Here is a 24054-nt window from a genome sequence, read left to right as displayed (position 1 = left end):
GTTGTTGCTGCGCAGTGCCTATGCAGAGCCAAGGATATTTCAGCTCCTCACACTACTTGCCAGGGAGGAGCTGAGGGCACACCAGGAGCTGGGAGGGGACAGAACCAGGACAGCTGACCCTGACTGGCCAAAGGGATGTCTTGTGCCATGGCTTGTCATGCTCAGCAATAAAAGCTGGGGTTAGAGGGGAGAAAGGGATAATTAAGCTCTGTTATGTTGCCTTATATGGTACTAAAACCATCATTCAGAGAAGGAAGTGGTGTGAACTGTTCTTTGAAAGATAGGAAGAGATAAAGGACTGCAGATGCCTATTCTAAAACTGCCTGTGCTGCAGCACAACCATAGGAGATCTAGAGCAAGCTAGTGTAATTTTTCAGAGATATTCCTCCATTATTGAACTTTGGTCATGGATTTTCTTTGATTTTTACAAGAAAATTTTCTCTGCTTATTACTGCATATTACAACTGTAATAAGTGTTGAGGCTGTGTTGATTGTGCTGCTTAAAGATACAATTGTATGCACATATCTGAATGCAGATTCCATATGTCTAGGATTTCCTCAGTATGAGCATTAATCTAGAATTTAACGTAACTTTCAAATCTATTTTTTTTGTCAAGAACTATTAAATTCTTCAAAGCTGGACTAGTTTCTTCTGTTCAGTTTTAAAGAAAAAAAAAAAGAGGTGTTTATTATTAAAATCCAAAGAAATAAATAAAACCAGTGCTATCCTCTCTGGACAGCTGATTCCAGCACCTCACCACTCTCTGTAAAGAATTTCCTCCTAACATTTATCTATCTTCTCTTTTAGTTTAAAAACATTTCCCCTTACGCCATCACTATCAGACTGTGTAAAAAGTTGGTCTTCCTATCTATACACTCTTCTTAAGTACTGGAGGGACACAACGGGGTCCCCCAGGAGCCTTCTGCAAGATAAACAAGCCCAGACCACTTGACCTTTTTACACAGGAAAGGCGCTCCAGCCCTCTGAACATGCTCTTGTCTTTCTGCGGACCCACTCCAACATCTCCACTCCTTGCACTGATGGCCCCAGGCCTGGATGCAGTACTCCGGGTTGAGCCTCACAAGGGCAGAGCAGAGGGAGACAATCCCTTCCCTCTCCCTACTGCCCACCCCTCCTGTGATGCAGCCCAGGGTACAGTTGGCCTTCTGAGCTGCAAAAGCACCCATCCAGCTTTTCACCCGCAGAAGCCTCGAGTCCTTCTCTACAGGGCTGCTCTCAAGATCTTCTCTCAGTCTGTACACGTATCTGGGATTGCCTCAATCCAAATGTGGTGCCTTGCACTCGGACTTGTTGAACTTCATTAGGTTCACGTGGGCCCGCTTTTCAAAATTGTCTGGGTCCTTGTGTCCTATCAACTTAACCACTCAGCTTAGAGTCAGCCATAGTGTAGTGTAGCTGATAATTTACAGAACAGGGGGATGTTTTGGATGGGCAAGGTTGGGGACGTTGGTGACTCTCCGAGGGCCTTGGCAGCACAGCTTCCCACCCCGGGTCCTTTTTCAGGAAGGATGCCCAGCTGAAACCTCACCGCAGCAGCTCAGGAGGCCTGGGCTCTCCTCCTGGTTGTGCAGCAGGTCTTTTCTGTGGCTGCTAGTGAATTCACTAATCACTGCCCAGTACCATTTCCTTGTTCATAAATTGCTTTTGTCTTTCTGGAGGTCCTGAGGTTTATCTTAAACATTAACATCTTCCCTTCTCAGGCCCCTCTCCCCATATATGACCCAAAATGGAGGCCCAGGGTCTGCTGGGGAGCAGCCCTGAGGTTGATGTGCTTTTGAAACACGAAGTACACAGCTATCTGCTTCCTTGTCCCTCAAGCTGTTTAACCTGCAGTGCCATCTGCCCCGCATGGAAAAGCCAATATTTTCTTTAAATGTTTTTCCGTTTAAAAATAATAGAGAAAAGCATTCCTTGGAGGGGTGGGACAGAGTCCACAAGTCTTGTTCACGTGGCCTGTATCTTGTCCTGGTGACAATCCCAGAATAATGGGAGTAAAATATTGCTGCATGTGAAAACAAATAAAAAAACGCACCCATTCAACTAACCAACATCCTCAGTATTAAATAAAGTGCCTAGCAAGTCAATACTTCCTTGACAGAAACTGGCACGTATGAAGCAGTAGAACAATATCTTGCTTAGACTTGCTAATCAACTGACAAAAGGAGAGAATCCTGACATTGGTGAGAGGTATCAGGGAGGAAAAGCTTTCATACGATCCAACAGAAAGACCAGAAAACAACACTTTCTCCCTGTTCTTTATCCAGTTTCCCATCCTCCTTGCCTTCCAGTCTTGACATTCACTTTGGATGAGGACGTTGTTAATACGTGCTGCTGTGCATGGTATCCTCTGAATTGAAAAGAGACATTCTAAAGTGCTGCGAAGATGAAGTGCTGCTATCCACGCTGAGTTCCTGTGGTTGAGATGGCGTCGTGGCCTGACTCACCTATCATAGGTGGCCCTGTGTATGTGGGCACCAAGCAAAGAGGCAGGACTCAGCCAGCACTTCAAGGGAGCACGGTAGGGCCAGGTGTCCGAGGACAATGTTTTATTTTGAACAGAAGTCAGTTGGGCTGGATGACAATGATCAAAGAGAGAAACCTGGCTGCCCAGCAGGGGGACAATTTTTCCTTCCCTAGCAGTATTGACCCAGCTACTGCTGAGCCCTCTGTTTTTGCAGTTTTCACCTTTGAGAGATTGAAGGTGATCCCTGCTCTCCTAAAATGCTTGTGCTTAGGAACATTATTTTCTGATATGTTAAATTATCTAAGTATATTCAGTCCCTCTCTGTGTCCTGCCAAGCTTCTGTGAATGCAGTTTAAAGGCTTTGTTCCAAGGGAAATAAAAAATTAACAAGGATTAGTAGTGGTTACGCCAGGGCACATACTACTTTTGGCTCTTAAGAAAGGCAGTTTGAAATACCTCTGCTGTCTTTAGCTATGCGGTGCCTGAGGCTTCTACTCCCCTTTGCATGTTTAAATCACACCCGTGCTTTTGGGTGTGCAAGTGGTGATAGTAACTGCTTGCCTCTCTCTTGTACAAAGTGGCAACTCCTGCTGATAGCCAGATGTGCTTTGGACATGTTGTGCTTTGGTTCCTTCGCTGTTCAACATGTGCGACATGAACGAGAATCTAACACTTCATCATTCACCAAACTCAGCAGTGTGACTGTAACTTCGACCCAGAAAAATTAAGCAAACTTTATTTCTTTAAATTTTTGTTTTTAATCTTTTTCTCATGGGGACTCTAGACCTACTTACCTTCTCTGCTGCAAGACAATACGCTTTCCTGAAGCTTTTCCTGATCCCTATGCTGTGTAACCTTGATCTCTTGGTACTGTTTAAATAATTATACTCATTAACAGATCTAAAGAAGGTGTTATTAACTTTGATGGAATAACTAGGCTCAGTCAGATGAGTTAACGTGACCCATTCACAGTGCAACATAAAGAAGTTTAACAAAGGTCAGTGTTGTAAGCAGAGTCTCTAGCAAATTTGCCCACCATGGCAAACTGTCATGGTGCTTGGGAGGCCTCCTGGCACAGCAAAGATGGCAAATAAATTTTCTCATTCTCCTTGTTTTCTGAAAGGAATGAAACTTAAGGAGGTTGTCTTGGTGAGTTCTGGCAAGCTTGAAGGTTTCCTTTTGCTACTTTCTAGATCACTCTGACAAGAAGCAGCTTCTGGTGCTCCAACAAAGGGCTGATCCTTCAGCCTATGAGGACTGTGGTTTGTCTAACGTGATACAGACCTATGTTATTGTAAGATCAATAAGTACACAGACGTTGTAAAGTATTTGATGATCAGTAAGTATGCAGAGCAATTAGGCTTAGTAAGATTATCATGTTGGAAAAGATAATCAAAGATAAGTGGAAAGTACTCACACGGCTTGCAAACAACTCCCCAAGGAGGAATCTCTAGAGAGAGATCCTTCCTTAGTGGCTGTCAGCCCTTAAATGGGATCTAGGAGAGGTAGAGCCAGGCTCCAGCCCTTCCGATCACACAGTTGAATTGCCTTCACCTGTGCTCCTGCAGCTGACTCAGTGCTTGCCTCAGGTGGTCAGTCAGAGGTTCAGACTGTGACCCAACAGTTCCATTACAGTTATCTTCTTCTTTTCTTCCTTGTTCATTTTAGGCATGTGTCAAGAGACAGTGCAACTGCAGGCTGCTGTGACTCCCATTGCTCTGGTCTCAGGCTTTAGTACAAACTTCGTTGGATCTACACAGAGCATTAACACACTCTGCTGGGCAGGTTAAACAAACCACTCTCTAGAATATGAAACAGGTAATTTTTCTGCAATGCCCTACATTAAATACTTGGCAGTTGAAGTGACAGGAAATAGAAAAAGCTTTGAGATAATTGTAAACCACAATTTATGACTCAAATCAAAGAGAAAACTCAGACCTGTGTTGTGATTTAACCCGGCAGGCAGCTCAGCACCACACAGCCATTTGCTCACTCCACTCACAGTAGGATAGAGGAGAGAATCAGCAAAAACATAAAATTTGTAGTTGAGATAATGACAGTTTAATAGGACTGAGAAGGAAAATAATAATGATGATGATGATGATAGAAGAATATTAAAGGTGAGTGATGCACAGTGCAATTGCTCGCTACCTACTGACAGGTGCCCAGCCAGTCCCCAGGCAGTACCTCCTCCCCACACCTAACCCCCACTTTTATTGTTTAGCATGACATCCCTTCTGCCAGTTTAGGTCAGTTGTCCTTGTTCTGTCCCATTCCAGCTCCCTGTGCACCCTCAGCTCCTTGTTGGTAGGTCAGCGTGAGGAGTTGAAATGTCCTTGGCTCTGTGTAGGTGCTGCTCAGCAACAACTACAACAGTGGTGGGTTATCACCTTTGTTCTCATCCTAAATCCAAAACACAGCATCGGACTGCTACTAGAAAGAAAATTAACTCTCCCAGCCAAGACCATTTCAGTATCCATGCCATCTATGTCATGATCAGATCTCATACTCTCCCATTATCATTCTCTTAGTCTATGGGCTATCTCTCTAAAATGTCCATAGAGTTTATTTAGTCTATAAATTTGAGCTCCCTCCATTACCATGGTCCTTCTGGGCAGGAGATGAGGTGTGTGATGTTGAATTGTTGCATGCTGAAGCCAGTTCTCGTTCCCATTACCACAGTTCTTTGATTGGTTACATAAAAATTGTTTTTTCATTAATTTGGGTGATTCTTGTTGATGAGGCATATAACAAGCACAGAAGTGATGATATACAGTACTGTATAGCAGTTGACATTATGTAATTCAGATTATTGGCTGTTTTCACCCATCATCAAATTTCTTTGAGGTACACACTGGACTTCACCATCCTTTTGCATTACTCATCAAATACACCTATGTCCTTGAGAAAAAGCAATCTCACAAATGGGTTTGCCTTTGCCTGAGGCAGGAGTAATCCAGACTGTCTTGCCCAGAACGTCTTCCACATGTACCACTGGGATTTTTTCTCTTCTGCAGTATGTAGATATTTTAATTGGGCACAGCCAGCTCTACTGACAGATCCCTAAGTGTTATCTAACCAGATAGTTTTTTTGGTAAATGTATACCCCAGTGCTTGAATGTCCCAGCACCCATTGCTCTTAGTGTAGTCTTAAACAGTCTTACCCAGGTTTTTATGAGGTTGTTTTGGAAATGATCTCACTGTTTGACTCAGTTCTTTCTAGGGTGCCATGCCACCACAGGCCTTGCTTTTCAAGGCCCAGGATAGTATTCGGGCAGTGGCAGGGGGGCATGGGATCTGTTTCCAACTGTTTGGTGGCTTTCACCATTGCAAGCACATTGTGCTTGCCGTGGTGAATTTGTGGGAGTGTGGTGTAACCCACCTGCTAGGTTTCCCCATATTTGTATTTCAGCTGCTGTCCTCTGAGCCAAAGAGACTTTATCTTCTTGGCTTGATTAATCACGGCACATATTTTACATTCTTGGATAGCCTGTGCAATAGTGTCTACAGTCAAGTCCATCCCTCAGTTCTGAGCCCATCTATATGTTGATGGCCTTTCTTGATGGCCTGAGGTTTCATGGGCCCACTGAACTGGAAATTATTATGTTGCCAGTCCAGATTTACCTTTAATCCTAGTGGCCCAATCCACCTGCTGTTTGTTTTGATTTTCCTCAGTGGCTCAGCTTTGTGGTACATGGGCATCCATGGGATTTACTTTTACAACTACATTCTCTACCCAGACAGCAATGTCTTTCCACACTGCAGTGGCCTAAACCGGTTTGCCTCTGTGCTGCCAGTTCTTTTGCTTCCATTGCTGTTACCACCCCCAGAGGGCATCTGTCACTATCCATGAGTCAGGTAGAAATCATGGGTTGAGATAAAGACAGTTTAATAGGACAAAAAAGGATGGGAAAATAGTAATAATAAAAAATATGAAAGCAAACAAAATAAAGTGATGTATAATGCAGTTGCTCACCACCTGCTGACAGATACCTAGCCAGCCCCTACTAGGGGAAGAATATTAACTCAGACAAAACCAGGGCAAGCGTTCTGCCAAAGGATTTTCTATAAAACATTAAGAGATTTTGATGCTAAAATAGTGGGTGCTCTTCAAAATAATCAAGAGAAAAGAGGTTGATTACTATTAAGTCTACACTGTTTTCTGGACCACCTTCTGTAGACTGTAACATCTCCAGGACTCTTCCATGAAGATAAGTATGTAGAAGCTGGAAATCTTGAATCGTAGGCTGTACTATTTGTTAGATGCAGACCAAGGAGAAAAAATACAGGGAAAATCAGATAATTTAGAAACTGTAGCCCTTGTCACACCTAACCTGTGCTGTAGAACAAGATGCTTTAGACTGGATGGTGATGGTTCTGCAAAATGCAGTCATGGACATGTTTTGCTAGTTAAACATGACAGAAGCAGTTGTTCGCCAACCCTTCTTTATAGAATAGCAATCTTCCTAGTAAATACAGGAGGAAGAGCATCCCATCCACCCTACGTTGGATGGGGCCCTGGTCAGCCTGAGCTGGTGGGGGAAAGCCCTGCTCATAGCAGGGCTTGGGGCTGGGTGAGCTTTGAGGTTCCTTCCAACCTAAGCCATTCTATGAATTTGGTGATGTGCAGGACAGGGACAGTGGGAAAAACTGCAACACAGGAAGTTTTTCATACATACACAAGGAAGAACTTCTTTACTGTGAGGGTGACAGAGCACTGGAAGAACATGCTCAGAGAAGTTGGGGATTCTCCTTCTCTGGAAGTGTTCAGGAAGCATCTGGATGCTTTCCTGAGTGACTTGCTGTCGGGAACCTGCTTTAGCAGAGGGGTTGGAGTATTTCTGAAGAAATTTCAATGGGCGTCCATTAAGGGAATGGCTTGTGTGAAGGGTTTCTGGATGTACATATGCTGGGAGTCTTGCTACAGAGCAATGGCAGATCCTTGAGCAGCATCATGAAAGCTGGTAACAGGAGCTAACCCATTCTGAGGCTGTTTCCTTGTTCTTAGAACATCATATGTAGAAATGTGTTTATATGTGCATGTTTTTTATTATAGCTAAACTCTCACGCAAGTTTACATGTATATTCATTTAAAACAGTTACTGAGATGATCGTAAGACTACTGTATGCTATGCATAGTTGAAAAAATACAGATCTGAGAAGTATTCAATGTAAAGATAATTTAAATGCAAATATCAGAGGAAACATGAATTTGGTAGGTATTTTCAAAAATGCTTATTGAATCTTTAAAAAAACATACATTTCACTGTGGAAGGAATTTCAGCAAATTAGGACTCCAATTCTACTCATCTTGTTTTTGTGGGTACTTATCAAAATTACTGGGATCATTCCTGTTGATAAGTAGAGTTGAACTTACTGACTGAATGTTAAAATGCATTTAAGTCTTTAACACATAACCTATTCATTGAGTAAAAAGGAAAGAAGTTGGAGGCCTCTGTCTGCATTTGAGAGGAAAGCACTGGTGTGGATTGGAGAGTCCAGGCAGAACATTCCTGGTCAGAAGACAGAGATCAGATTTTCATGAAATCTACAACTCTGAGGCTTCCCAGCTCCATTTGATTTGTTTTGTTTTGTTGGTTGTTGTTTTTGTTGTTGTTTGTTTGTTTGTTTGTTTATGGGAAACCAAATAAAATTTGCTGTTATAAAGTGGGAGAAGAGGAATGGAATGCTTTCCTCCCAGTAAAAATTCTCTCACTCTAGTTCTCAGAAAGAGGAGCTGGTGAGCCATTTGGTCATGTACTTAGTTACTCAACCATTGGAATTTTCTCAGTTCATTTATGGAGGCATGTAACTTTCATTATTTTTCTCTCTCTTACAATTTGTACTAGGCTTGCAACCATGTATGCAGCACATTGATATGTTACAAAGATGAATGAGCTGTTATTCTTTGGGTTTCCTTCCTCTAAAAGACAGAGAAGTGCAGACCACTCCCTTTTCATGTCAACATGCCTTAGTGAGTCACTTACAGTCTGCAAAAAGAGAAATGTCCCAGTAACCTGACCCACTGCTTTGTCTTCTTTTTCCAAGCAGCTGGCCCAGTGTCAAACATACCACTCATAGCCCCTCCAGCAGCAAGATCAGGAGCGACTTCTGGATCTGTGCAAGAGACCAACACGATGAAGAGATGAAGACTGGAGGAACATGGTTGGTTATGCCTGCTAATTGGTCAAGGCTTGCTGTCTTCAGGACCCAGACATTTTTCAAATAAATGGAGAAATATGGTATTTAAAACTTGTATTACTGTTATTTTCTCTCACCTGGCATGAGTGTCACTGCTGATGGGTCAAAGGCATGCTGGTAACATGCTTAGTGGGGAAATGCTGATGGTTGGTGGGTGGTTGGAGTAGATGATATTGGAGGTCTTCTCCAATCTTGGTGATCCCATGATTCTACGCTGAAAGTAATAAGGAAGTGTGAAGCATCAGCCAGGGTGACCTGGTATCAGTGAGCCCTCTTGTGTGAATAATTGAGGATATACTGTCTTGGGGGCAGACTCAAGGAAGAACAAGTGAGAATTTGGCTGCCAGCAGCATATCTTGTAGGAACTATCCTCAGAAAAATGTGTTTGGGCAAATGCCCTGAGACAGGTAGCTTTCAAAAGGGATGACCTAGCTTTAAAACCCTACGCAGTGAATTTTGTATGCAGCACTGAAAGGAAATAAAATATTTAAAATATGCCATTCTTTCTTGTTTATTTCAGATGGATTTCAGAAAAATCAAGGTGCTTGTTTGCCTTGTGGGGCTCAGCTGTGGCAGCTTATATTATTTTTACATGAATTTGACCGGACTGTCTGTATTCTATGGCAAAAAACAAAATAGTACACTACAAACATTTAGGAAAATTGAAGAAAACTTCTTGCAGCTCCCAGATATAGATTGCCGTAAGGACCCACCTTTCCTTGTACTACTTGTGGCATCCTCATGTCAAGACATCAATGCCAGGATGGTCATCCGGCAAACCTGGGGGAAGGAGAGAACGGTGGCTGGCAAGCATCTAGTGACATATTTCCTCTTGGGAACCCCTGTGAATCTTAGGCAGCAGGCTGACATCAGTGCTGAAAGCCAAAAATACAAAGACATTATTCAAAAGGATTTTATGGACACATACTACAATTTGACTTTAAAGACCATGATGGGAATTGAATGGGTTCACCTGTTTTGTAACCAGTCCAGCTTTGTGATGAAAACTGACACAGATGTGTTTGTCAATGTTTTTTACCTCACTGAGCTGCTTCTAAAGAAAAAGAGGAAAACAGGGCTTTACACAGGCTTTCTGAAACTGCATGAGAAACCCATAAGGAAAAAAAAGAGCAAGTGGAGTGTGAGGATAGAAGAATACTCGGGTAACACCTACCCACCATTTTGTTCAGGGACTGGCTATGTTTTATCCACCGATGTTGCTAGTCAGATCTATCATGTTTCGGGGAGCATTTCATTCATCAAACTGGAGGATGTGTTCGTAGGACTGTGCCTTGACAAATTAAAAATTCGGCCTGAGGAGCTTCATTCAGAACAGACATTTTTTCCAGAAAAGATTCCGTTCTCTGTTTCTCGTTTTAAGAAAATCGTGACTTGCCATGAAGTAAGCTTATCCGAACAGCAGAGCTACTGGAATCACTTAGTGACAGAAGAACATGCGAGAGTGCTCTAGCACCTTCCCTGATTGAATTAACAAACTGAAATGCTTTGAATTTACAGGGCCCCACCAAAACTCACAATTAATTCTAGATCCATTACGTTGAAGACATGTCTTACGGTTTTAGTCCCCATTTCTGCCTCAGAGCATTGTAACATCTTTCTCTCCCATTCATTTCTACCTCTTGCCATCCCTTCTCTACATAAGCAACTTCTGTTTGTTTGGTTTTTTTTTTTCCTTTTTCTGGAAGACAGGGGGCCACAAAGGTGCCTTCTCCATGGACTAGCTCTCAAAATCATGCTGCTACTGGACAGGGAATATTTCTGCGGTGCAAAAACAAACAAAAAACAACAAGGTACTTTCATTTAGAGAAAATAATTGCACCCTCTTTCTGATCTCTCTTAAGAGATTACTGCATGTGTTTCCATCTGGACAGGCATTTAAGAAAAGTTGCTTGTAGCTGTCAAGATGTTCCCCTCCTGGCTTAGGGAACTGTAGCCATGCACTTGCAGAACTGTGTAGTGGCAGAGATATCCTATTCAGCCTACACAGATTTTCTTTCTGAAGTGGAAGAATTTGCCCATGAAGATCTTTCGGGACAACTTTAGGTGTAGGAAGTCACTTTATTAATGTGTAAGACTACTGCGCTATTTCCTTATGCGTGCCTCTCAATGGAAATGATTGTGTGATAGAGCTGGATCTATATCACAGGATCAACCACAGACTGTTTGAGGCTGGCAGTGAACTTTGGAGGTCGTCTGGCCCAACCCTAGCTTCAGCAGGGACTTTCAGGGTTGGGTGCTGTATGGGAACTACTGAGTCACGGCCTGAACATCTCATTGATCACCTGAGACGAGCAATGAGTCAGCCGGAGGAGCACAGGTGAATTGCCTTCACCTGTGCTGCCAGAAGGGGTGGAGCTGGCTGCACCTCTCCTAGACCTATTTAAGAGCTGGTTACCAGTGGGGAAGGATCTCTTCTGGAGATCTGCTCTGCTGAAGTTTTGTAAGTGAGCCTAGGATAGGGGTAAGCTTTCTATTTATTCTCCTTTTGTTATCATAATCTGCTTTTGCTAAGCTCTCTTTGTTTATTTCATAGTTATAACATTCAAATATTCATTAATTATACAGGTGCTAGGCAGCTTCTGAAGATCTCCAAAAAGGAGACTCCACAGCCTCTCTGGGCAACCTGTGCCAGTGCTCTGTCACCTATACATCGTAGAATATCCCTTACTGTAGGGAGATAAACAGCCATGCATGATTAGCAAGAAAAACTCAGAACATCTTTAGGATATTTTAAGGTTTCATAAATAAGGAGTTGAACCCTTACAGCAGATATGGTGGAAAATATATTTGGGTTCTGGGAAGGGAATAGGAGTTCATAAAATCATGCCTTATGCAGTACTCCTATTTCATTGAATTGCACACAAAGATCAGTTTTACCATCAAAGAAGTAATAAAAATGTGAAGTTGGAATGCAAGTCTTATGAGGAGCAACTGAGGGAACTGAGATTATTCAGTAGTGAGAAGAAAAGGCTCAGGGGACACTTTATCACTCCCTACGACAACCTGGAAGGAGGCTGTGGAGAGATTGGCCTCTTTTCCTAGTTAGTAACAGTGATAGGATGAGAGAGAATAGCCTCAAGTTGCATGGGAGGGTGTTCAGGTTAAATATTATGGAAAACTAATGCTCAGAAAGAGAGGTGAGACACTGGCTCAAATAAAGTTAGGGGACTAATGCGTAATTAGGATGGGTGAAAAAGCCTTCCTGAGACTTTTTGAGGAAATCATATGGAAAGATCCAGCAACAAAAATAGCAAGGAGTGATTAGATGTTTTGGTCTTTCAGGGTTTCCATGACATATTTTCTAATAGAATTTCTGAATTAGGATTATTGTGATACAACAATCTGTTAGTTTGGTTTTGTTTATTTTTCTTATTTCTGTTCTTTTTATTTATCTTAGTGACAACTGTGTAAGTGTCCTTTTTCACTTCCCTGTGCCTGAAGAGCAGGATGAATATTTTCAGCAGGAACAAGCCCCATCCTGATAGATGTTGAGAGTGCATTTTCTTCTGACATAAAGTAAATGAAAGTCATGCACTGTTTTTTGGCAGCAAAAAAAATTTTTTTTTAGAAGAATAACCTACTCTGTTTTAAGTTGCTCATTCAGAAAATAGCTACATGTATGGTATGGCAAGTACTCTGGAGTACTGCATCCAGTTCTGGGCTCCCCAGTACAAAAAAGACAAGGATCTCTTGGAAAGAGTCCAGCGGAGGGCCACAAAGATGGTGAAGGGCCTGGAGCATCTCTGCTATGAGGAAAGGCTGAGTGAGCTGGGTCTGTTCAGCCTTGAGAAAAGAAGACTAAGAGGGGACCTGATCCAGGTCTATAAATATCTAAGGTGTGGGGGGCAGAGTGGTGCGGCCGGACTCTTCTCAGCAGTGTGTGGAGACAGGACAAGGGGAAACGGCCGGAAACTGCAGCATAGGAAGTTCTGCACAAATGTGCGCAAGAACTTCTTTGCAGTGAGGTGACGGAGCGCTGGAACAGGCTGCCCAGAGAGGTGGTGGAGTCTCCTTCTCTGGAGATGTTCAAGACCTGCCTGGATGCCTACCTGTGCGACCTGCTGTAGGGAACCTGCTTTGGCAGGGGGGTTGGACTCGATGATCTCTGGAGGTCCCTTCCAACCCCTACAATTCTGTGATTCTGTGATCAGCAGGGACATGGCTAACCAGGTGGTTGGGTAGGTAGCAAAGGAGATGTTTGCCTTCCCCTAGCACATACATCCAGGCTGAACCAATAGCACTTCCAGCTTGGAGGTATATCTACTCTTGGACTCAAAACCCTGTTATGGCATGTTTGCTTTTGTTCCAGCCCTCAGTAGGTGCAAAGGCTTAGACTGAACAAGCCTAACAGCAGCATTTAAGTCATTATTATTTCCATGTAAATTGTAGAAATGTCATTTTTCTTTGCTGTTCATTGTTTGTCATTATTGTACCCAAGGTGCAAGCTTGCTATTGTGCTACTGGAATTACTGCATTCAGTTCTGAGGCTCCCAGCATAAGAAGGACATGGAGCTGTGCAGTGTGGTCCAGGGCACAGGCACAAGGATGTTCCTCTCCTCTGAAGTAAGGTTGATGGAGCTGGGCTTGTTCAAACTGGAGAAGAGAAGGCTCCAGAGAAACCTTATAGTGGTGTTCCAGTACCTAAAGGGGGCCTACATGGTCTGCAGCTGAGGATAGACGCTCTATTAGGGAGTGTAGTGATAGGACAAGGTATAACAGTTTTAATGCGAAAGAGGGGAGATTTATAATAGGTTTAAGGAAGAAATTACTTGCTGAGAGGGTGATGAGGCACTGGAACAGGCTGTCTAGAGAAGCTGTGGATGTCCCATCCCTAGAGGTGAGTGAATGGCCTCAACTTGTGCCAGGGGAGGTGCAGATTGGTTATTAGGAAAAAAGAGGAGTGGTGAGGCATTGGAACAAGCTGCCCAGGGAGGTAGTGAAGTCACTGTCCCTGGAGGTGTTCAAGAAATGTAAAGATGTGGCACTGAGGGACATGGTTTAGTGGGCAATACTAGTGGTAGATAGTTGGACTAGATGATCTTAGAGGTCTTTTCCAACCTTAATGATTCTGTTATTCTAAAGCAAATTTAAGGAAAAGTATTGAGTACAAATGAATGCTTTCATGTCTCTCTCAGTTCCCAGGCTTGTAGAGTAGACAGTGCAGCTTAATGTTTACCCTGGCCTCTTCTGGTACTCAAGAGAAATACTCCTAGAGCTCCTTGTGCATCTCTCATCCCTTCTGTTCACTGCAGCATGTGCTTCACTTCCACCTCTGTGCTTGGCACCAGCTGTCAGGACCAGTCCAACCAAACTATCCCACAGAGCCTTTGGCTAGGCAGATGAGTTGGCTTATTATCTTCCACTTGGTGTTGTGATTCAAGAGGCACATGGCTCCTGGGATGGTGCTGCTGCTGGTCTTCTGTCATGCTGAGCTTGTGGCCAAAGGATAAAGTCTCCTATTAGGAGACCGCTTTGTGGGATGTCTGCTGTTGAGCAGCATTAAAATACATCTTACTTGAACAAACTGTGGCCTTGTATCATTGCAGAAATGTTACCTATGACGGCAGGCTCTGCTAGCTTTCTTGTCTACAGGTTTTATTTTAGTTCAGGAATGTTGCTAACTAATTAGGGAAGATGATGCTACTCTGTGTTAATCACATTTGCAGAAGCTATCCCTATATTTTCAGGGCTAAATTCATCCTTACTGTGCCATTTGTTGTTAGGTCCTCAGGTGTGTTTAAACAAAACACTCCTTTCTGGATGTTGTTTCCAGGGAGCATATTTGAAATTTCTATGAAACCTCTGCAGGATGCCTACAAATTACTGCATTTGTAATATTTTGTCCCCTCCAAATATATGTTGTTACACATTTAATGGCCTAACTGAAACATTTCCCTTGCCACTACTAAGTCTGCAATAAGGAGAAAATCAGTATAGAATGAAATGTGATGGATTTAGGTAGCTTGTTCCCATTCTCATTGCAAATTAGTTTCCGAAGTGGACACTTCAGGTTGCTGCACATTAATTTTCTCAACATATGATTTTCTGTTAGCTCACATAAATTAGAAATTGATTTCATAATCCTTCCCATTCAGTATGTTGCTTTGAATAAGAATGTAATAAATAAATAAATAATTGTACAGTATGATTCTGCTGTAAAAGATGATTTAAGAAAACTAACCGGTTGCACGTAAGGCAAATTTATCTGTTTATTCAAATGCAGCCACTGAGCTTGTCAGTTTATATGTATCAGATAAATGAAACTAGCTTTTGCTGCTTAGGCCATGGATCATGGCTTTTAATACAAGCAAAACTCTTTAGTAGCCTTTTGCCAAATTATGTGTATTTTCCAATGAAAGGCCACCAGAGAAAGATTGGAAATATAACTAAGCAAACAAAATACTGCATTGTACATCTACTTATCTCTTTTTAGGTTTTTATAGGTTAATACAAGAACTGAGATAAATTGTTAGCAGTTTATCTGCACAAATCTAGAATTTTTATGTTTCTTGGGAAGGAAGGTCATTAACTTTTTTTATGAATAGATTTAGAAAGTTACTCTGAAAAGTTACTCCAGCACTTCTCACTGAGTAACAAGGACTGCAGGAATCAACAGAGCTGTCAATGTCTTAGAGAGGTTAAATGTGTTTCGGTGTACATACAGTATATTTCCAACACGAGATGAGTTTTGGAACACAGAAAAATAAGTACATTTTTTTGCAATTCTAAGCATCAGTTAACCTGATCTCAACTTAGGTTAGGATTTTCCAATGTGTCCATGAAACATACCTGATTCAGCACTACTGAGGAGGCATTTGCCCTTCTTTTTTTTGAGAATTTGAGAAAGACTTTTGCAATCAAACATTTGCCTTAGTAAAAGCTGAATGGGATACAAGGGCTAACTGTCTATCATGGATCTGGCAAGGACATTATCTTTCTTGGATGTGTCCAGGATACTGGGTAATGTTAAGAAAATACCATGTGATAATGTTTGCATTATTTGCATAGAACCTAAGAATGTTGATCTAACCAATGTATGGTATTTTAGTAAACTATTTTGTTACCAGAAATCTGTGTGTTAACTTTTTTTTTGTGAATGTATTATCATTTTGGTAAGTAATTAAGTTAGGAGGCTTGTTCTTTTTTTCAGTCATAAAGGATTTTCTCCCCTAAAATACTTATTTTGTACTTCCTAAAGTAGGAGTTGTTGGTTCTTCTTCCTAAGGCAAGCACAAAACTCCCACGAACGACAAAGTGACTGAGAATGGGAGTACTTTCCCAAGAATTAAGCATGCAGTCATGCCACACAACTGTCTTGTCATTAATGATCTGCACAGGGTGCACCTCTAAGTCATCTGCAAACAAAACCTTATAAGCCAGCAATGATTTGAAAATGGATTTTTGTTTTCAAAATGACAAGAGTGTCAAGTGCACGATTATTAAAACCATAGCAAAGACATGTATATGCAAGGCCACGTATATGCAAGGCATAGGACATCCAGCCCCAGAAAACAGGCCTGTATTTTGCACAGATTCTGGCTGAGAAAACATTTTTTTTTTTTTTTCAAATTGTGATAGGAGTGCAAGGCTATCCTTTAAAAAAGTTTGTTCAAGTATATTTTCTCTGGAAAATATAATTAGACAGTTTCTTTGGTTGAGAGATCTTTTTGCCTCACGTTTCACAAACTCAAAAGTCCATTATTTATGTAGAAAAAAATCCAAGTCCCATCTCTGGATCTCTGCAACTGAACCATTTTCTGATATCCCTTGCATCTGGCCACTGATCCATCCTGACCTTGTTTAACATATGGCTCTGGGTGCAGGGTGAGAGGCACGTGTAATCAGCTTCCTATTCTTCTGTTGCCAAAAGCACTTAGGAATCAGAGCCACCATTACACTTACAAAATGTTGGTGTACAGCTGTAGGCGCAGAATGTCATAAATTAGTTATGTGGTGTGATTTACACCTCCAGCTTGTAGATCTTCCAGGCAGCTACATTCCCTTCATGTTTAATTAAATCGTTATTGCTGCAACAGTGATTGTAAGTAAATGTTTGACTCTGGTGCATAAAGGGACCTGAAGGCTTTACATGTGCTTCTGTTAACGAAGGTGCAATGAGGGAATTAAAGAGAGAACAGAGCCTGGAGGCAAGAGTAGGAGTGAGCTGCTGTGTGTGTGAGCAGTGAGCTCGCTCCTGCTGGGGCGAGGAGACAGCCAGTAGTACTTGGTGCTGGTGGGGAGAGCTTAGTGCTGGGGTGAGGATGTGTGAAGGCACCAAAGGCTGTGCTCTCCTGGTCTCTCAATAGTTAAACACTGGCACAGGCTGCCTGGAGAGGTGATGGAAGCCCCATCCCTGGAGACACTCAAGGCTGGATGGGCTCTGAGCCTGATGTACCTGTAGGTGTCCCTGTTCACTGCAGGGGAGTTGGACCAGATGGCATTTAAGGGTCCCTTCCAACTCAAATGACTCTGTGATTTTGAAGGTCTTGTCCTCTTATTCTTAGGCTAAGGCCTGCATGCTTTGCAGGTATGTCATGGAATGGAACACTGATTTGGAATACAAATGAAAAACCATGAAACCACGACAAGCTACAGCTTGAGGGGGAGGATGTTTGCTGCCAGGGACCACTGTAACAGAGTGGTATTGCCTTCTTCAGCTTTGCTGAAGAAAATTGTATATGGGGTATGGGAGAAGAGAGATTGGAAATTTCAGCCTAAAAATATGTAAATCTTCTCAATATTCTTAAAGTTTTTCAGCACTCACAGGTTTCTTGACCTTCTGGGAGGTCTTATTTTGCATATGAATTAGTGTTTGATGTCATAATAAATTTTACTGTAGGTAAGAGAAATCCAAAAGATAGCAGTGAACACAAACATAAAGAGAAGCTGAATGTATGGAACTATCTCTGCCAGGGATTTATGTTCTCTTACTGCAAAAGAACAGCTTTCAGTCAGATGTTGTATCACAAATACAGCACATAAGAGACATGATTTCAAAGAAAATAAAATGTCCATCCTTTTTGCTTTGTGATCTTAACTGATTGCCTAAAGGGAGCAGTTTGATGTCAGTCATAAGGCTGTATTTCATGAAAATGCAAACAAGACACAGCTCTTCCAGCGTAGTGCTGACTTTTATGGTGATAATCTACTCTCTCATCATTACAGTGTCAGTTTGGATCACGCCTGTAGGTCACTTAGGGAATATTCATTAATATTCTATTTTCAGAAGTGTAAGTGTTAACGCTTCTTATAACTGGCAACCTTGTAAAATTATCAGAAAAGAAAGAGAAAGGGTATAACTTCATACTCCCCTGGCAGTTTTCCTGGATGTCTCGTGGGATTTGTAGCCTTGGGCTAAGCACTTGTTCATGTGTATTGCAGAAGAAGTTTGTGCACCATTCAAGCTTCATGTCACTGATTGAAGGCAGCTCTGGATAGAGCTGCACTTTACCTAATCTCCTTGAAGACTCTGATTTTCCATAGGGAGGCATTCTGAAATCATGACCCTAAGCAATAATGAAAAGCAATAATGAAAAATGTAACAGTGAGTATTGTAAGTGTACAAAATGATGCTTACATTTTCTTGGCATGCTATCATGCGTTACAAAGTTCCTTAGAACAGGCTGAATGATAATCAGGGCAATTAAGCTAACAATTTGGATCAGAGACAAGGCATTTCTAAAGCTGAAGTAAATGTTGCTAGGAGAACTGATCTATTAGAGTGCACTAAAAATGTCCTTCTCAGATTTACACTCCTCCTATCAGAACTAAAGCTGCATCTTCTTTCATTCTGTGAATAACTTACTTACTTATTGTTGCCTGGATTCCATGCTGAATGTTTTCAACTGTTTCAACATTTCCTGAATTAAGACATTTTCATTTTACCAACTGCAACTCACCACAGATTTCAATACTGGAGAGAAGGAATGCACCTGCTGAAGTGGAAGCAAGGAGTAGTTCAGGAGACCTGGCAGGAAAGTGCTGGAGAACAACAGTCATATAAGTAATACGTAGAGGAAACGATGTGGTCCTGTTGCTTCTGGAGCTTTTCCTCTAGTGCATTTGGGTTCCAATTAAGGAAAATAGTGAATCAAAGCCTAATTTGGTCACTATAGCTAACGCTGATGTAAAACTGTTGTGAATGAGAAGCATGCCTTTCAATGGCAGATGGTCAAGTATTTTGAAAAAAATACTTGTATTTTTTCAAAAAGTATTTTGAAAAACAGTAGAGAAAAGGAATAAGAGTGTAGAGAAAGAAACAAAAATGAGGCAGATTTAAAACAGCCAAGCTTAGCATCTCCTTGGCCTGATATGCTACTAAAGAGAAGGGTCACATACTCATGTAGGTAAGAGGCAGCTAATTCAGTCTGTAGGTCAGCTTGTCTCCTACCTCAGCCTTTTCTAAAGGTTTCAGCTCTTAAACTATTCTCCGTTTGAGGAAAGAACATTTGTTTTTTAATGTGCAGCTATTTCTAAGAATCTTTCTAATGTTCAAAACACTTTTCAAGCCAATTTTCGTGGGAAAATGAAAAATTTTAGTTTCTAGCACTGATCTCAAATTAGCTTTGGTGTTGTATCTCTAAGTGCTTCTTCCTTATTTCAATGCTTCTGATCATACTTTCTTTGACTCAACTAAGTAAGCTAAAGTACAGCCTGGAAGTGCATGGACTGGTGATTTCTTCTGCAGCATTCTTGTTTGTTAAAAGTTCTCACAAATGAAGGTGGCTAAATGCTTTTCAGTTTCCATCATTGCAATTTGTTCAATTCTCCTGTGAGGAATAAAAAAAGTGTTTATGGCCACGGTGACAATGACAGAAGCCTTCAGTAAGCAACACTTTAAAAGTCCATTTTGCTCAAAGTGTGGGTTGGCACAGCAGGTTGTGTAGACATATGTTTCAGACTAATGCAACTGAGAACAAAAAATTTTGGAGGATTGCTCCAGCAGCTTACATGTTTGAGTAGCTGCAGAAGAAATGACATGGTGTACAAAATGACTTTGGAAGAGTTGGAAGAAAATGGGCAAAAATCCTCCCACTCAAAGGGAGAATTGGAAAGAAGTGTCTAGAGAAACTAGAGTGGGAGGTAGGAATCTGCATGGTACACAGGCTGATGATTCACAAAATGATTTTCCATTTGCAACAGGCTAGCAAACTTAGGACGTGATCCTTCAAATATTCATGAGCATGGGTAGTCTTGTACATGCACACTGTTCTCGGTGGCTGGGGTTTTGTACCTTTTACCATGCTGTGTTATGTCTTATCCCACACACATCCTAACCAATGCCAGTGACTGCATCACGATTCTGTGGTTCATTAGAAAAATCAAAGTGAAAAAAGAACTAACAAGGTCAGTGAGAAATAAATAATAAAATATTAATACATGTGTTGGTTGCCTAAGCAGCCCTGGGGAAAACAAAGGACATTTGAATCCAGTCACTGTGCAGCAGATGCACCCAAGAGGATTGCAGTTGATAAGTCCAAGCCAGCAGTGTGTGGGTAGAGGTGACAGGTGCTTCCCTGACAACTCCCACTTGTGTCCGATCCAGAATGAGACATGCACATTGTGGATGCTTCAGGCCACTACTGTGGGCTTCAACAAGTATTGTTTGCACTGAGGAGGCAGGGAAGAAATGCCTGCAATTGGGGCCAGCATGCTACATGAGGAAACGGTAAAAGCAGTAATGTACTGAGCGGAATACTTTATAGAATCATAGAATCATAGAATCACCAAGGTTGGAAAAGACCTAAAAGATCACCCAGTCCAACCATTCACCTATTCCAAATAGCTCCCACTAAACCATGTCCCTCAACACAACATCCAGCCTTTCCTTGAACACCCCCAGGGTCGGTGACTCCACCACCTCCCTGGGCATCCATTCCAGTGCCTGACCACCCTTTCTGAAAAGCAATACTTCCTAATGTCCAGCCTGAATCTCCCCTGCCGTAGCTTGAAACCATTCCCTCTGCTCCTATCACTAATGACATGAGAGAAGAGGCGGACCCCCAGCTCACTACAACCTCCCTTCAGGAAGTTATAGAGAGCAATGAGGTCTCCCCTGAGCCTCCTCTTCTCCAGGGTGAACATTCCCAGCTCCTTCAGCCTCTCCTCATACGGCCTGTGTTCCAGACCCCTCACCAGCTTTGTTGCCCTCCTTTGAACACGTTCCAGGGCCTCAATATCTTTCTTGCAGTGAGTTATAAGGAGCCTTATCTCTTGTATAGGTAGAGGTGACCCAGTGAAACTGTGAACCTGGGATGCTGCTTGCCTCGAGTGTTCTGCTAGTCTATTCTGGGCAGTTGTAGTCAGGTTAGTTTCTCATAAGGTGGGAAATGTGAATTTTAAGACCACTTTAACCTGAGAAACTTCAGACTCAGAATCCCAACCTTCCAGGTGAGCTCCTCACCAAGGAGGAGCATCAGCTGGGCCTTTGGATGCAAAAACCTCCTCCCAAACCAGCAGTGTACCCAGCATGTGGCAGCTGACCGTTTTGAGAAACCTTGCAGTGCTCCAAGACCTTCAAAGGCTGTTTCTCTCACTCCCTGTACTCCATCTCTTCCAAAATGACTGCCACCTCCTCTGTGTGGGTCCTAGTAGCACTGATGCTCATATAAGTTCAGATCAACTCAGATTCTGTGTAAGAATACAGATTTATATGTGTTGCCTCCAACAGTCTGCCTGGTTTGAGAATGATAGACCTCAATGGAGATGTATGCTCAAGCATCTGCTTGGTGCCAGTGTAACTGCGCAACTTTAGGTGCTCAGACACATCGTCTGGTAGATACGAACATTTAAAGCATTCATAAACTGGGAGTCAATGTTCATCTCCTGTCAAAAATGAGCCAGAGTGCAGCAAAACACAATTTGCTCCTTTTGATCTGTTTTCCGAGGCCAAATCAGTTAGAAACTCTCCAATTAAGAAAACTCTAAGGACCCTATGTTGGATATAGCTAATGTAGTGACGAGTATGTATTGCCATTTATAGACCTCAGGACCACTTGGGTTTTTGAAATCACTTATTTGCCAAATTTCTACCTCTTTCAATGTTTTTACTAGTTTGTGAAAATCATAATGGGTGTTGTATGCATCTTTATATATGTACATGCTTAAGGATATGGCCAATCTACAGAATATCACAGATTGCAGTGTGGTAATGAGACAGCTGATCAGCCTGTGATTAAATGTTGCAGCAAAAGTTGCAGCACAGATGTAGCAACATGCCATCTGAGGGACCTTAATAAGCTTGAGGATTGAGCCAAGACAAAAACATCTTGAAATCTAAAGGGATGAAGCACCAAAATCTGCAACAACCCTGAAGTATAGGCTGCAGTTATATCACCTAAGTGACAGTGGGTAGGAAACTTGCTGGAGACCTGAGGGAACTGAATACCAGGGTGAATACAAGCCAACAATACCCTCTCATTGCAAATATGGCAAACCATGTACTAGATCACGTTCAGAGATGAGTTTCCAGCACGTTCAAAGAAACTGTTATGCTCCTCTACTATGCACATCTGAAAACCTCTGTGTGGTTTTGTGCCCCTCAGTTCAGGTAGGTTGGGAGAACCTACACAGGGTCCAGGGGCAGGAGATCAAGTGGCCAAGGCTCTAGAGTACAGCACTTGTGAGGATATGCTAAGAGAGCAGGCTTTAGTCTGGTACAGAAGAGGCTAATGGGTGATCTATTAGCAGCTTAAATCTACCCAAAGAGCAATTACAAAGATGACAAAGCCTATCTCTTCTCTGTAGTGCCAAATGGTGGTTTTGTACAAGTTCTAAATGCAGCTATTATTCTTTCTGAAGCTTTTTATCAAGAATTGTCTTTATTAATCCAAACCAAAAACCAGTCAATCCATTTTAACCACTTTTTCCACTTGGGTGACCTGGGATGGAATCCACTTGTTAGATGCTTTCTCTTTTCTTCCTCTATTTTTATTTGGATGGAAATCAAAGTATTCATAGAAGTTATCTAAAAGTACAGTTTTGAAAGTGGGGATGAAAGTGTTCAGACACTCATCTGAACACAAGTGTGACATTTCAGATTTTTAAAAAAGAGATACATGGAAAAGCAAAGAAATAAAATGAAAAAATATAATTGCTTAGGAAATTATAGGAAGTCTGATTGTTTTGCTGTTGTTTTAACTAGTCAGGGTGATATTACTTTTAGTAAAGTTTCTGAAATGCAGTTTCGGAAATCAATCAAAACTCACCAAACAGAATGTTTCCTTTCCCTTTGCTGATTTGAATCTTCTGTCAGTTTGGCATTATTTTTTACTGACTAGAAATGTTACTGTGATTAGTGGGATATATAGTTCATGAAAATCATATGTCTCTTCTTTATGATTTAGGCTTCCTGGCAGATTGACTCATTAGCAATACTTCCTGATGTGTCACAGCAGCTCAACTTACTGGCCTGGAGGATGCAGTCAAGGTCTCAGAGGAAAGAAAGCTGTAGTAATAGCAAGAGCATCTCTCATAAGACTGCACTGCAGCTTTGGTGACCATAAGTGACTATAGATGTTTCAGAAAAAGGTTTGACATAACCCCACAAAGAAAACAAAATATTTCAGAATGGATATGCCAGAAAAAAGTGTGATTTAATCCTGCAAAGAAAAACAAAATTCAGAATCAGAGATCCTTATGGGTGCCTTCCAACTCAGGATATTCTGTGGTTCTATGAAACTTGCACGGGGCCCATTTTGTCAGTGCTGAGGGTAGCACCAGGCCTGACCCTCCTTCAGCAACTGCCTGGATTCCCCTCATGGCCCAAATGCCCATCTCAGCTTCTGGGACCATCATTCCCTACCCTAGCAATGCTGCAGGCTGTCTCATAAGTGTCCCTTGCCTAACCTCTGCACCAGTCCTCTTGGCACCATGTCGTGGCACTGTCATCTGCCATACCACCAGCCCCATCTCCCAGACCAGAACCCCTGGATTCACACTGGTTCTTCAGGAGCTGTGATGGCCTTTCTGCCCCTGGCTCTGGGGAACATGAACAAGAGCACAGCTGCTGTGGGGCACCTCAGCTCTCCCAGGCCCATGGGAGTTCTATTGGGTCGCTTCTGCTCCCCACTGTGTTGCCTGCAGTGCTGCGACAGACGAGTGTGCTCCGATGCTAACACACAATCTCATGGCTACAGAATATGATAAATAAATGTTGTTACAACCTGCACAGATGGCACGGCAGCAGCCCTCTGCTGGGACATCAGGTGTCGTTGCCAATCCAGCTTTTCAGGTCAGGACAGCACGTAACTCACTGCCGCCGGCCCGTCATCAGCATTACGTGCTTCCTCCTGCAGGACTGGTTAAATATTAACACCACAATATGCATATCGGGGCGGGCATGAGG

General features: G+C 42.2%; 2 protein-coding genes and 1 long non-coding RNA gene across 4 annotated transcripts in view; 2 read left to right on the top strand and 1 right to left on the bottom strand.

The window, feature by feature from the left end:
- The first annotated feature begins 8635 nt into the window (after window positions 1-8635).
- B3GALT5 (beta-1,3-galactosyltransferase 5) lies at window positions 8636-10168 on the top strand. Its single transcript, XM_052674362.1, has 2 exons — window positions 8636-8728; window positions 9208-10168. Exons 1-2 carry the CDS (start codon window positions 8726-8728, stop codon window positions 10156-10158), a joined length of 954 nt encoding a protein of 317 aa, XP_052530322.1. The 5' UTR covers window positions 8636-8725; the 3' UTR covers window positions 10159-10168.
- LOC128076567 (uncharacterized) lies at window positions 8722-23998 on the bottom strand. 2 transcript variants are annotated; one of them, XR_008204445.1, is made up of 4 exons: window positions 23873-23998; window positions 19422-19477; window positions 9401-9562; window positions 8722-8901 (listed from the first exon to the last, which is right to left on the bottom strand). It is a non-coding gene; the product is annotated as an uncharacterized LOC128076567 (long non-coding RNA). The 2 variants fall into 2 exon arrangements; XR_008204446.1 differs by lacking the exon at window positions 19422-19477.
- The window catches only part of IGSF5 (immunoglobulin superfamily member 5), a 47544-nt gene continuing 34578 nt past the window's right edge, over window positions 11089-24054 (top strand). The window contains exon 1 of the mRNA XM_052674356.1: window positions 11089-11169. The gene's annotated coding sequence lies outside the window, so the exon portion shown is untranslated. The remainder of the gene's footprint in view (window positions 11170-24054) is intronic.

Source organism: Tympanuchus pallidicinctus, unplaced genomic scaffold (genome assembly GCF_026119805.1).
Source record: "Tympanuchus pallidicinctus isolate F22 unplaced genomic scaffold, pur_lepc_1.0 scaffold14, whole genome shotgun sequence".
NCBI classification, from domain to species: Eukaryota; Metazoa; Chordata; class Aves; order Galliformes; family Phasianidae; genus Tympanuchus; species Tympanuchus pallidicinctus.
Note: the sequence above shows the minus strand (reverse complement) of the source record. Positions and strands in the feature narration are given on the sequence as shown.